The sequence below is a fragment of the Arvicola amphibius genome, chromosome 7 (genome assembly GCF_903992535.2).
Source record: "Arvicola amphibius chromosome 7, mArvAmp1.2, whole genome shotgun sequence".
Taxonomy (NCBI): domain Eukaryota; kingdom Metazoa; phylum Chordata; class Mammalia; order Rodentia; family Cricetidae; genus Arvicola; species Arvicola amphibius.
Genome location: NC_052053.1, coordinates 15,775,251 through 15,787,800, shown reverse-complemented (window position 1 = coordinate 15,787,800; position 12,550 = coordinate 15,775,251). Strand labels below are relative to the sequence as shown.

The following is a 12,550-nucleotide window of genomic DNA, read 5'->3' as shown; positions in this document are numbered from 1 at the left end:
CTCTTAAAAGACACTACAGACTCTGACTATTTTGTGTCCTCCGTTCCTTAAAATATAACACTACTGTAAACAAGGGGAGACTTTCATCCTTCACAGCTTTACCTGCTATTTGTACCGAACCATCCTCACCCAGAAGAATATTGCCAGCTTTCAAATCCCTGTTGGGGAAAAAAAAAAAAGAAGAGAGTAAATTATAAAGAATGGACTGTACATTACACTGACTCACTCGGGAAGAGCTGTAACTCACAGCACACAAGCCAACTGCCCGACACAATCATTACATTGTGAATATGAAAGCCACACCACAGACTTCAAAAGTTCTAAGAGCACGCTCTCATTTTATACTTTGCTCCCAAGGCAAAGTTAGGGTTTTAATAACAAATATTTAATGTGAAGCCATTATCTGCATTTAATTAAATCACTACTGAGGAGACTACATTAGGTTTCAGAGTTAGTGATTAACCCTAAAGCCACAAGGCTGCCATATTTATCAAGAACTAAATCCTTGTCTAAGTAGGACTATTCTGCCTCCACTTGGAGGTGCCTGTGTGGCCCAATTCCAAACAGTCCCAGAGCCCACTTAAAATGAATTTAACCAGTCTCTCCTATGGGGTGATACCAAGGATAAATGTTAATTATAATATTCAATGCAATTATTTCTTTACTATATGAAGCTCTGTGGAGTAGTTTTAATATTTATAGAAAGTGATAATTAAGAAACTAAAAAATATGATTTAAATCGTTACATATACAGCTCTCTCATGGGTCCTCCTTGAACAATATTATTAGTATTAGGGTAAATGATTGTCTATTTGTAATATTCCTAAGAGTCAGAGGAATGTTGTTACTTTTGAAATACTGGGCACTCATGACATGGGATTCCCCTCTGTATGCAGTAAATATGCTTTATTACCATAATAAATAAATAAAGTATAAAGAAGCTGCTTTGGGCCTATGACAGCACAGAATAAGGCAAGGCAGAAATTCCAAGCAGATAGAGAAGAAGAGAGTAGGCAGAGTCAGATAGATCCATGAAACCGACATAGGAGATAGACGCCAGGTGGAACCTTACTGGTAGGCCACAACCTCATGGTGAAACACAGATTAATAGAAATGGGTTAATTTAAGATGTAAGAGCTAGCTAACAATACACTTAAGATACTGGCCAAACAGTATTGCAATTAATACAGTTTCTGTGTGATCATTTCAGGTCTGGTTGGCCGGGAACAAATGCGCAGCCTCTGTCAACACACTCACATTCCGTTGGTTCTTCCACCTCAGAGCATTCATTCTATGTTACAGAAGAAGCAGTCAGTGCTGCCTCCTCCTCTCTCACCACCGGGCCCAAAACTGTTAACATAAAATGTAATAATCTTGCCTTCCTTAGGAAGAGGGAGATGCCATCCAGTTCAAGCAAGTACATTTCAAGAGTAATTATGTTAACTAATTCCTTAATGAGCCCACACAGCACTTACTACATTTGCTCTATTTCAATTTAACCACATAAACCAGCCTCAAGGATACCAAGGAAATGCATCCAAGTTTATTCTTGGGAGGTTTGTTTTGTTTTTTTAAGTGTTGCTTTTGAATAATACAAAAGCCCACCTGTAGGAAATGGTTCCTTGAAATTCTTTACAGATTAGAGCTATATATTATGAAGAGCAGACTGTACAGAAACCATACCTGTGGATCTGGCCATTTCTGTGCAGGTAGTCTAAACCTTCCAAAACTTCCTTAAGAATTGTTGCGATTATTGCCTCTTCCAGAACGCCGTTCTTGTGCTCGCCTCGATTGACAATGTATTTGATGATGTCCAACATGGAACCTGAGTGGACAGACAGCATTGGGAGGATTCTTTTTATGAGCATCCCCATTCCTTTTTACATTAAGAACCCTCTACTCTTACAACACTAGAAAGGACCATCAAATACAGAATCTGTTTACTTAATTTCAATACTCCCAAGAAATGAATCAAATGTCATGCTCAAGGCCAGAAACACTATGTCGACTAGGAAGCTGGCAAGAACTCTTTCAGTGTGAAGTTGAGATGAAGTCTCACTGAGAGTCCAGAAGCAGAGCTCTGTTAAGATGGCTCGCTGAACACAGACTGCTGCTTTTCCAGAAGCCCTGGGCTCAGCTCCCACTAGCCCACAGCCACCTTTAACTCCAGCTCCTCCAAGGGATCCAACTCCCTCTTCTGGCCTCTGCAGGCACACACACACACGACCTACACACCTAAACACATACACACAAGTGATAATAACAGAGCTGAGAGAAAGGGCGAGGGGACCCTTGAATTTGAGGCCAGTGATGAAGCATGTGATCAGCTGCATGAACACAAGGCTGTGAGGATTGAAATTCATTACCAATCTCGCTGTCCTGAGAAATTCCTACGAGTGAGAAAGGCATCCTTCCGCTGTAACCGTGAGGGCATGTCCAGGGTGACTGGCACATGCAACAGTAACTCAGGGAAAAGACCTGCCTGTCCCAGTTATGGGGAGCAGCATCGGATAGGCTGGGGCTCTATGATAGACTTCCACTAGCTAGGTGAACAGGTCTACTGCAGCTGCTGTCCCCACAGACACCAGCCTTTCAGTGAAGACTGGCACCAGCGACTCTGCCTGGAGCCTCCAGGTCTCCAGTCTCAGATGGAGGCGGCATCAATGGCCCCCTGCTTTGAAGTCTTCTGTTCCCATGGACTGACCAGTTGCCAGGTGCCAGGTTTTCTGCCTCTCTACCGTACAAACAGGTACTGATTGACCATTCAGTCCCCAGTCATTTAAACCAGTGTTCCTTTTGTAATTACATGAATGTGTATAAAACATATACTGCCCCCCAATATTTCTGTTTCCCCGGAGAATCTTGACTACGACAAAGGGCCTATGATGGATCCCCCCAGCACATTTATTTTAAAGTCTACGGTGAGGGTAGTGAGACATCTCAACAGTAAGGACACTTGCCACCAAGCCTGACAACCTGAACTTATTCACTGGTACTTAGATGGCAGAAATAAAGAAGTGATTACTGCAAGTTCTTTTTTTTTTTTTTTTTTTTTTTTTGGTTTTTCGAGACAGGGTTTCTCTGTGGCTTTGGAGCCTGTCCTGGAACTAGCTCTTGTAGACCAGGCTGGTCTCGAACTCACAGAGATCCGCCTGCCTCTGCCTCCCGAGTGCTGGGATTAAAGGCGTGCGCCACCCCCGCCCGGCTGCAAGTTCTTCTTAGCTCCATATGTATGTCTGTGCTAAAGGCAACACACACACACACACACACGCACGCACGCACGCACACACACGCACACATTCATGCACACACACACACACACACGCACGCACACACGCACACATTCATGCACACACACACGCACGCACACACACGCACACACATTCATGCACACACACACACACACACACACGCACTCACGCACGCACGCACGCAATAGCGGTAATACTAATAAGTAAGATTTAAAAGCTGGGTGTGGTCCCCAGGGGCTCAGGAGGCTGCAATGGAAGGATGTCTGGAGTCCTGGAGTTCAGAAACAACTTGGACAACACAGTTTTTGAAATAACAATAATATAAATATATCTACTAAATGGATATAAACTTATTTTTTTAGAGAAGTAAACAAGTGAAATCAAGAAGCAAACATTGTTCAGGGGTAAAGACCGCAGAGAGTCAAGAGAAATGAGTAGCATCCCTTCCTTCCCATCACGTGGGTGGGGGCAAGCATGGTGCCTCCACACCTACCCCTTTCCATAACCCCAAGACTCCTTTGTAAGACTCCAAACAACTTTGCCTTATGCTTTATGCACAGACTTTTTAATAAGTAATAAACAAATACCTGGTGCTTTGTTACTCTATAGAGGTTGGTATCCTAGGCATGTTTCAACACATAGTCATTAATATTCTACACCTCTGGGTCATTTTTAAAGCTATAATTACCTGGAGATTCAACATTTCTGAACGGTTAACAAATGGCTTACCTCAGGACCTGAGTTTGGCTCTAGGCTCTTTATGGTTAAATAAGAGGACTGAGTCTCTCCACCAGATGGTTCTGCACCAAACTAGCTAGCTGCCTGCCCCCCTCATTAGGAGACTCCATGTAGCCAAACACCACACAACAAAATGAACGGAAATTTCCCTCCTCAGAAGAGAAAGCATCTGTCTATGTATCAACTCGTAGATTTTCAGATCATAGAGAAAAAATAATGACTCTAAACATTATTTGCTTTATTGTTAAAAGTATGTAACTTAACCAGCATATACGTATTTCTAGCCTTCTGAAAGAAGGTGAACACAAGTCCTTATCTGTCTACACCCCTGCATTCCTGTGCAAGCTTGCTGCAAACCTATTACCTTACCTTTCAAAGCCCTGTCTGGAGACAGGACTGGACTCTCGGACAATGCATTTTTCTATCTGGTCCTCAAAAAGGAAACCAGGGATGCTCTCAAGTTTACGAGAGCGAAAGGCTAACTGAGGTGAACTCTTCAACTGGAGCAGAGAAGCCGAGGAGTCTGGGGTCCAGGTCACCAGAGCTCGCCGCTTTCTCAGAGGTAGTAAAACCCCGTGAGACTCTGGAAGAAGTGAGCACTCTGGAGCTCAGCGCTACAGTCTGGCTCTCTGGGCTTCCCCTGCCTTTTCTCTTTCCCTTTTCATTACAAACTAAAGAAAGCACTTAAAAGAACAGGACTGAGGACTAAGAGAGCAGAGACATGCTTCCTAGAAGGCCCACCCAGGGATGCTCAAATCAACCACAGAGACTTGGCATCTCATGTATGGGCCTCTGCTTGCTGCGAGGGGGTTTCTTTAAAATAGTAACGATAACAATTAAAATACATTCCTAACTTCATCTTAGCTGGAACCTGGTCTAGAGATCCAACCATACTAGTTTTGGCTAGACAGAGTCAGCCCAGAATTGATTCTCGCTCACAAGATATCCTTCCTGCCCAGAGCTGTACACAAGGAGCGCCGCCAGAGAGAGACAGCGCAGGGACAATGTAGGCCTTCAGCAGAAACCATGCAGGCTTTCTAAGCTTCAATGTCCAGGGCTGTAAAACGGAGAGGACGCTTGGAATGTGGCCGTGTTAAAAGGAGCATTTTCCTCTACCACTCACAGTTTGTGTGTGTGTGTGTGTGTGTGTGTGTGTGTGTGTGTGTTTGTTAGCGACCTGGGACACACTGCCTAAGTCCGGTGAGCTTCAGGGCTGTGTCTGCAGGATGGGGATGAGGACAACATGGAGAACGCTCAGATGGAATGAGGCAACTGTCTTGAACAGGATTGAGCCACAGAGTAAGTGGCTATCACTTTCGCAATCACTGGCCTGTGTGTGTGTGTGTGTGTGTGTGTGTGTACACGTGCGTGCGTGTGCATTACTGGTGATCATTTTCATCCCCTTTTCGGTGCTGATCTTGCGGTGTTGGGTTGCTTTTTGTTTTTCTCAGATAAAGTCCATCCACATGTGAGAGAGTCTTGTAAACTGTCACCAACTTGAGAGATCTCTCCCCGAGAACAACAGGATGGGAATGACGCCGCTCTGTCACTCCTGAACACCAACCAAGTGGCAAGCATTTCTCTCCGCGTAAACTGAAACAATGTAGTGAGGGGCCACAGGGTGTCAGGTTCAAGGGTCCAAACTCGATGGGTAGCTGTGTCTTCAGGGAGTCGAGAGTCTGCACTGACCAGTATCACAGTCGTCAGCTACCACGAATAACTTTAAGTGTGAAGAAACAGGGGACAGAAACTTAAACTGTAGCGCACCAGCCACCACGCAAGTGCTCAAGAGTCAGTCCATCGCGCTCTTCCCTGATCACAGAGTACTAACGCTAAGGACTTATATTGTGTTTAAAGGACTGGGCTGAGGTGTATCTTAGTGCTAGGGGACTTGTCTGACATGTGGAAGGTCCTGGGTTGGATCCTCAACACCACACACACACACACACACACACACACACAACACTGGTCAGTAATACCGAAAAGAGTACCTGGAGGTTACAGAGAGACTGTGATTGTGTGTGGGAAAAGGAAGCATCTAAGGATCTAAGGCAGAAGCCAGGCACAGGACACGGAAGGGCTGGAGATCTCTGAGAACATATTCCAGCTAGGGCAATGGACATCACCTAACCAAGAAGGTGGGGATACTATCTACGTGGAGAAGGGGGCACAGCAACTCTAGGACACTAAATCCAATTATGAAAGGCTTAGAATTATTAAGAAATCTGGCCCCTTGCCAGGCAGCGGTGGTGCACACCTTTAATCCCAGCAGAGACAGGAGAATCTCCATGAGTCTGAGGCTAACCTGGTCTACAGAATGAGTTCCAAGGACAGCTTCACAGAAGAACTCTGTCTCAAAAGCCACATTAAAAAACAAAAGAAAAAGAAATCTGGCCTTTCAAAACCAAGGACTGAAGGGCACAAAGTCTAAAATCTTATTCAGTATGATGACTCCCACCAGACAAGGGAAAACAAAAGCAGGCAGCCACGAAACTCACTTACCTCCGCTTAGTAATTTCATCACCAGCCAAAGCTCATCTTTGACCACAAAGGAAGTGTAATAAGTCACTACGTTGGGGTGGCTGCACTGACTCATCGCCTGAATTTCTTTCTGTAATAAATAAAAAAGAAGAAAGAGAGAGAGACATGATACAGAACTGTAGCCAGCCTGCCCTGTGTCCCTCCCTTCGGTTGTCAGGCTACTGATACAATGGCGCCCAGGAAATTATAGTTCTCCTGGCAATCTCCTCCTCGGAGAAGAAAAGGCCTGCAAACCCTGGGCAAGGAGGGGTGTGTCCCCAGAGAACAATTTGCAGGAGAGACTGGAGCTGAGACAAGTGGTGGACGGACGGAGGCGCACACTTGGGGCAGTCTGTAGGGTTATGCGTTTCTCTTGCCAGTCACGGGACAGAGGAACTTCAGCTCAGTGTGTTACCCAGATGACCCTCATGCTGCCAGCCAAGAACCCTGCTCTAAATGCTCCTTGCCTGAACTAAAGGCCCCATGGTGGGGGGGGGGGGGACCTGGGTAAGCTACAAGGAGAGCTGGGACCCGCTGGCCAGCTTCAACCCTAGTGGGTCACATCTCCACCCACATCCAGATGAAGACAAAACTGCCTGTGAGCCGCACTGTGCTAAATGAGGAAACGCCAGCCTATCGTTTCACAAATGACACCTCGGTTGATATTCCTCCAACAAAGAAGGGGGTGGGGTGGGGCAAAGTAAAGCAAGCCTGGGAAACATCGGACACAAAAGTCTCACTCTGAAAGAGATACCGGCAATGGGAGCATTGCGGAGGATCCGGAGAAGGCCTACGGTACCTTACCTGTCCACTCAGCTAAAACGGCAGAGGAGCAATGCTTTGCGGTTCGGGCTGCCGAACAGCTACGGAGAACACAGCTAATGTGATGGCCAAAAGGGCGAGGCTTATAAATAACACACGCACAGAAAACGTCAGTAAACCTCGTTTCCCCGCATCGCTCCTGTCCGGGTGGGTTTTGTTTCAGCGTTTATTAAAGTCATGGCCGTAAATGCACAGACCATAAGCTGAAGGGCCATTCGGTGCACAGTGCTGTCCAATAGCAAAAGCACCTCCCTGGTCACCGCAGCGGCCTCACACATGCTGTTGCACACTCATTGCGAAAGAAAGGAGCATCTAGGCATTCAACCGCACATATATTCTATCATGCACTTCTAGTTAACTTTAAAGTTAACTCAGTGCCCAACTAGCACTTTACAGTTTGGACTACTATTATACATAACTAATATTATATACATATCTAATATTATTACCTAATCCTCAAAGAACTATACCCTAATTACTCAGCCAAAACACAGCAATATATAAGACAAGCATATACTTTAATTTCTACACACACACACACACACATATATATATATACATACATATATATGTACATATATATGTGGCACAGGCTCAAATCTGCTAATGTAGTTTCACTGGAAACAGCGATACATAACACAAGCACATACTTTAATTCCTACATATATATGTATATACATATGAACATATGTACAAATTCTATATATATATACATTAAATGTATATATTTTTTATTTTTGTTTTTTTGGTTTTTTGAGACAGGGTTTCTTTGTAGTTTTGGTGTCTGTCTTGGAACTCACTCTTGTACACCAGGCTGGCCTCAGACTCACAGATATGCACCTGCCTCTGCCTCCCAAGTGCTGGGATTAAAGGAGTGCGCCACCACTGCCCAGCTAATTCCTACATACATTTAAAGTTCTTCCTGGAGCAAGATCCTAGAAACTCATTGAGTTCTCTATTTTCTTTTTATCCTACACAGACATTTTCCTTCCTCGGGGCCTTCAATCCGCTAGTTCATTTTCTAGGTCTGACAATTTGGACCAAGATCGAAGGCCCAGGTTTTCTGGTATCAGGTTCTTTTGCCGTGAGATGCTTCCAGAGGAAAAACTCAACACATCCCTGGGCACTTCTTTTCCAACTCAACAGCATCTGAAGGGCAATAGGATACCTCCTCAACTCAGCCTGAAGCATGAGGTCAGGTCCAATTGGTAACAGCACAGAAACAGAGCATAGTCTGAACTATCACCACACATCCATGCAAATTAATGCCTTCCTGGCTTCCTACTGCCAGTCTTTCGGGTTATCAACCAAAATGCAGAATGAATAATCAATGTTCACAGTAAGGAAATTGTTTACCTTGAAGAAAATTATGATGTTTAGCCCCCTGTACAAAAATGGCTATGATATTACATCCTACACACCTTATACCAAGAGTATCAGGGGCTCTCATGCTGCAGAGCAATCTCTCTCCCTCCCTCCCTCCCTCCCTCCCTCCCTCCCTCCCTCCCTCCTTTCCTCCCTCGTCTGTGTGAGTATGTGTGTATCTGTATAAATTACAGGGCTCTAAAACCTGGGTAGCAGCCATCACAGATCCGGCTCCTACCAACACAACCACAGGAGCAGCATAAACGCAGACCAAACAAGGGGTGGGGAGCTGGCGGAAGATTTCCAGCAGTCTGTGCATCACAGCCTCATGTGCTTCTACCATGCAGCACCACAGCTACCCACCGTTTAGTTTTGGGGTGCATATCTCATACCCCCCATACTCCCCAGACTCCTGTCTTATCCGGGTTGCCCCATAGTTTCCCCGTGTAAGGGGCCTAAAAGCCTAAGGGCCTGATGACAACACAGGCCACAGCCGACAGAATTATCATCAGTTGTTCCCTACACCGTCAAGGAAGCTAAACGGAGATAGAAATACATTTACAGGAAGGATGAGGTCCTCTCCAGGCCTAACTGTACCTTCATTTATAGATCAGCATTTGCTTTAGCTGCCTTCTAGCAAGGTACCAAACAAGAAAAATTGAAAACTGTATTTGCTGAATCAAATATTCGGTACAAAAATTAGTCCCCCTTTAGAGCTGGTGTATAGCTCCACAGTATACAGGTATGACCATCAGCACCAAAAAGAAGGAGGAGAGGGAGGGAGGGAGGGAGGGAAGGAGGGAGGGAGGGAGGGAGGGAGAGGGAAGAGGGTCTACTCATCAAAAGAGTCGTGAGACCACTATTTGAATTTCCTCCTAACAGTCTTATAAGTTAAATTATCCAGTCTTTCCACAATGCCCCAAGTTCATTCACATAATTAAGAAAGACATTTATTAAAAAAAAAAGTCATTTGTTCTTTTTCTCAAAAGATAAGCAATGCATTGCCCAAGGATGGACAAACTAACATAATGAAAACTTTGTATCCAATTTTTCCTACAGAAAGATCCAGTTCTGATTCTCTTAACTGGGTCACAGCCTATGCAGAAGTGTAAATTGGGGCCCGGCTTCTGAAACTGTAACCTGTACGTTGGGTTACACGCCCAATGTGGAAAAACCCAGGTTCCACAGGGCAGGTCCAGGGCGAGGCCTAGTGTACCTTCTAGCAGGCTTCCAAGCAGTGTTTATGCTCTGACACTAGGAGCCCAGCCTTGCGTGGCAGAACTTCACACTGAGCTTAGAGGCCAGCAAAGTGTCACAAGGCAAAGCGAGGGCCGGGGAGCAAACACAGATACTGCCACGAGGGCCAGGTGAAAGAGAGGCTCAGCAGCTGAGCCCAAACTGAGGAGAGGAACAGGGAGCAGAGATGGAAGGAGAAGAGATTTTAACATTCAAACAGTTGGGCCTCGAACGGATGGGCAAAAGCAAAAGTCATCCACAGGGATGGAGAACAGGATGTCAAAGTTGGGTGAAGAAAAAATAACAGAGGTCAAACTTGGGCAGCTCGCACCACAGCTGCAGTTAAGGGCAATCCCAGTAGCTCCTCAGAGCCGGTGGCAAAGATTTACACGTGTCATCAAATGCAAATCAAGCCGTGGCGCAGGCTCAAATCTGCTAACACAGCTTCAGTGGAAATGCATCAATCACAGGCCACGTTCCTAAGGAGTAAACCCAACCTAAGACAGGGCAACCCTGAAGCAGTTGACATAGCAACAACCCTCTGCCGGGGGCCATATGGGAACAGATGGAAGGACAACCCAACAAAGGACACCTCATGGCTGAGGCAAGCTTTGCAAACACAATGAGACAGAGGTCTTGGTCTCTCCTCTTCACCCCTCTCTCTCAGACAGGGTCTAACACAGTCAAGTGTGGTCTCAGACTCACTACATAACAGTGATGGTTGCTTGTGCACACTAGACAAGCACTCGAGCAACTGAGCTACACTGCCAACCTGACACAAGCCCCTGAAACTCGGTGTGAAAATAAAAAATGTGTACAAAGTTTACAAAGGCATTAGAGGGGGATGTCTCCCAATGCCAAATGGAAAGATTAATGCAGTATTTATGAGGGATTGTGTTGTACTGATACATAATCTTTATTCTCTCCTGCCATACACTTCCAAATTCTTTCTCCTATAAACAGTAATATAAAAGAGGAATGACAGCTACAAGAATCTGATTCTCCAAAAACTGTAAGCACTGTACCTTCTGTCCTGGCATACTGATACATTCCCGTAATCGCAGCTATAATTGCAGCTGATTGGAGCAGGAGGATCTTGGCTATGAGGTCAGCCTGGGCGATATATATATATGCGCCCCATACTCTACTCCCTAGCTCTGCCTTTTACCTCCCTGATTACCCTGGCAGGGTGTTCAGCCTTTTTGGGGTCCTCACTTTCCTTTCCTGTAAAATGTGATTAACATTACTCTCTACTTAGGAACAGTATGGGGAAAGCAAAGGGAGGTTTACCCACTCCCCTGCCCCTGCAGGTCTAGCATGTAACATTATACTAAAAAGTAACCCGGGGTACTTATTGATCAGTGTCTCAGTTCCTTGTCTGCAGAGGAGGGTCTGCGTACTGGTCACTCCCTTGTACAAGGGTTTGCATGTGGCTCAGCCTTAAAGGCATAGAGTTGACCCCGGAAGCTGGAGAAGGTTCATGTGACACGACCACTGGCCCTGATAAATCAAAGGGTTTCCTGTAATGCAGGTTAGGCCATTGAGATAACCACAGATGGGGAAAATGGGGAGTCGGGATCCAGCTTTACCACGGCCGCTGGATCTCTGCGCTCTGTGTTCCCTAGCTATTCAACGTGGTTCCCTTATAACCCACGGTTAAACTCTACGAATCCCGGTAAGTTGCCTCAAAGTGCTACAGAAAAAAGTCTAATGTATACACATGCAAAGAGTGAAAAGGAAAAAAGACAACTACGAACTTGAAGATAGAAAAAAATAGGAAAAATATAAATTGTATGATATTTATAAATCTTATCCAAATGCAAATAATAGCAAAAATTTATCTCTAAAACGTATGTGATATTCTCCAAGTACTTAAATAATCCCTTAAGTGATATGGGGATAACCAAGTTAATAAAAACTCTTCAGAAGGTACATGTCCAGTTTTTATTTCCTCAGTAACTGCATGATCAGGAAGGGGGACATAACCACTGCTCTTAACTAACCATACACCACGAACAGCAGGGCTTAAAGGAAGCAAGAATAAGGGCTGGGATGTAGCTCAATCTGAAGCCTGCTTGCCTATGAAGCAGAAGCCTGGGCTTCCATCCCCAGCACTGTATAAAGCTGAACATGGGGGTGCCCGCTCCACCTACCGACTGGAGGGAGAAGGTCAGAGTTTAACATTCACAGCTACATACAGAACTTGGAGCCAGCCTGGGCAAACATGAGACTAGATCTCAAGAACAGATTAGTGAATTAATTTCAAAGCAAATGAATAGTAATAAGCAAGCAATTTTTAATGTTGGCCAAAAATCAGAAGATTAACAAAGCTTTTAGAAGGGCAATGTATTCTTCTGGCTGTCACTTTCAATTATAAAACTGTCACATCGATTTTTTTCAAACTATGAAAGTGACATACTATTATGAGGCAAACCCTTGCATCTTTTAGGGGGAAGTATCAACAGAGACAACCCAACTTAAGGAGGGAGCTGAGCATCCTAGTTTATAGTGCTACAAAAGAATCAAAGACTATGCTCTGCTGCTTCCCTCTGCCATTATTTTCCTGTGGTTTGGTATCTGAGTTTATGGGAGTACATTCTAATTGACAGCAAGATTAC

General features: G+C 44.9%; 1 protein-coding gene across 1 annotated transcript in view; it reads right to left on the bottom strand.

Moving 5' to 3' along the window:
• Stk39 (serine/threonine kinase 39) overlaps positions 1-12,550 on the bottom strand; it is a 256,946-nt gene that overhangs the window by 174,647 nt on the left and 69,749 nt on the right. Inside the window, exons 3-5 of the mRNA XM_038337065.1 lie at positions 6,492-6,600; positions 1,684-1,825; positions 103-158 (exon numbers count right to left, since the gene is read on the bottom strand). Coding sequence (XP_038192993.1) covers positions 103-158; positions 1,684-1,825; positions 6,492-6,600 — 307 coding nt within the window. The remainder of the gene's footprint in view (positions 1-102; positions 159-1,683; positions 1,826-6,491; positions 6,601-12,550) is intronic.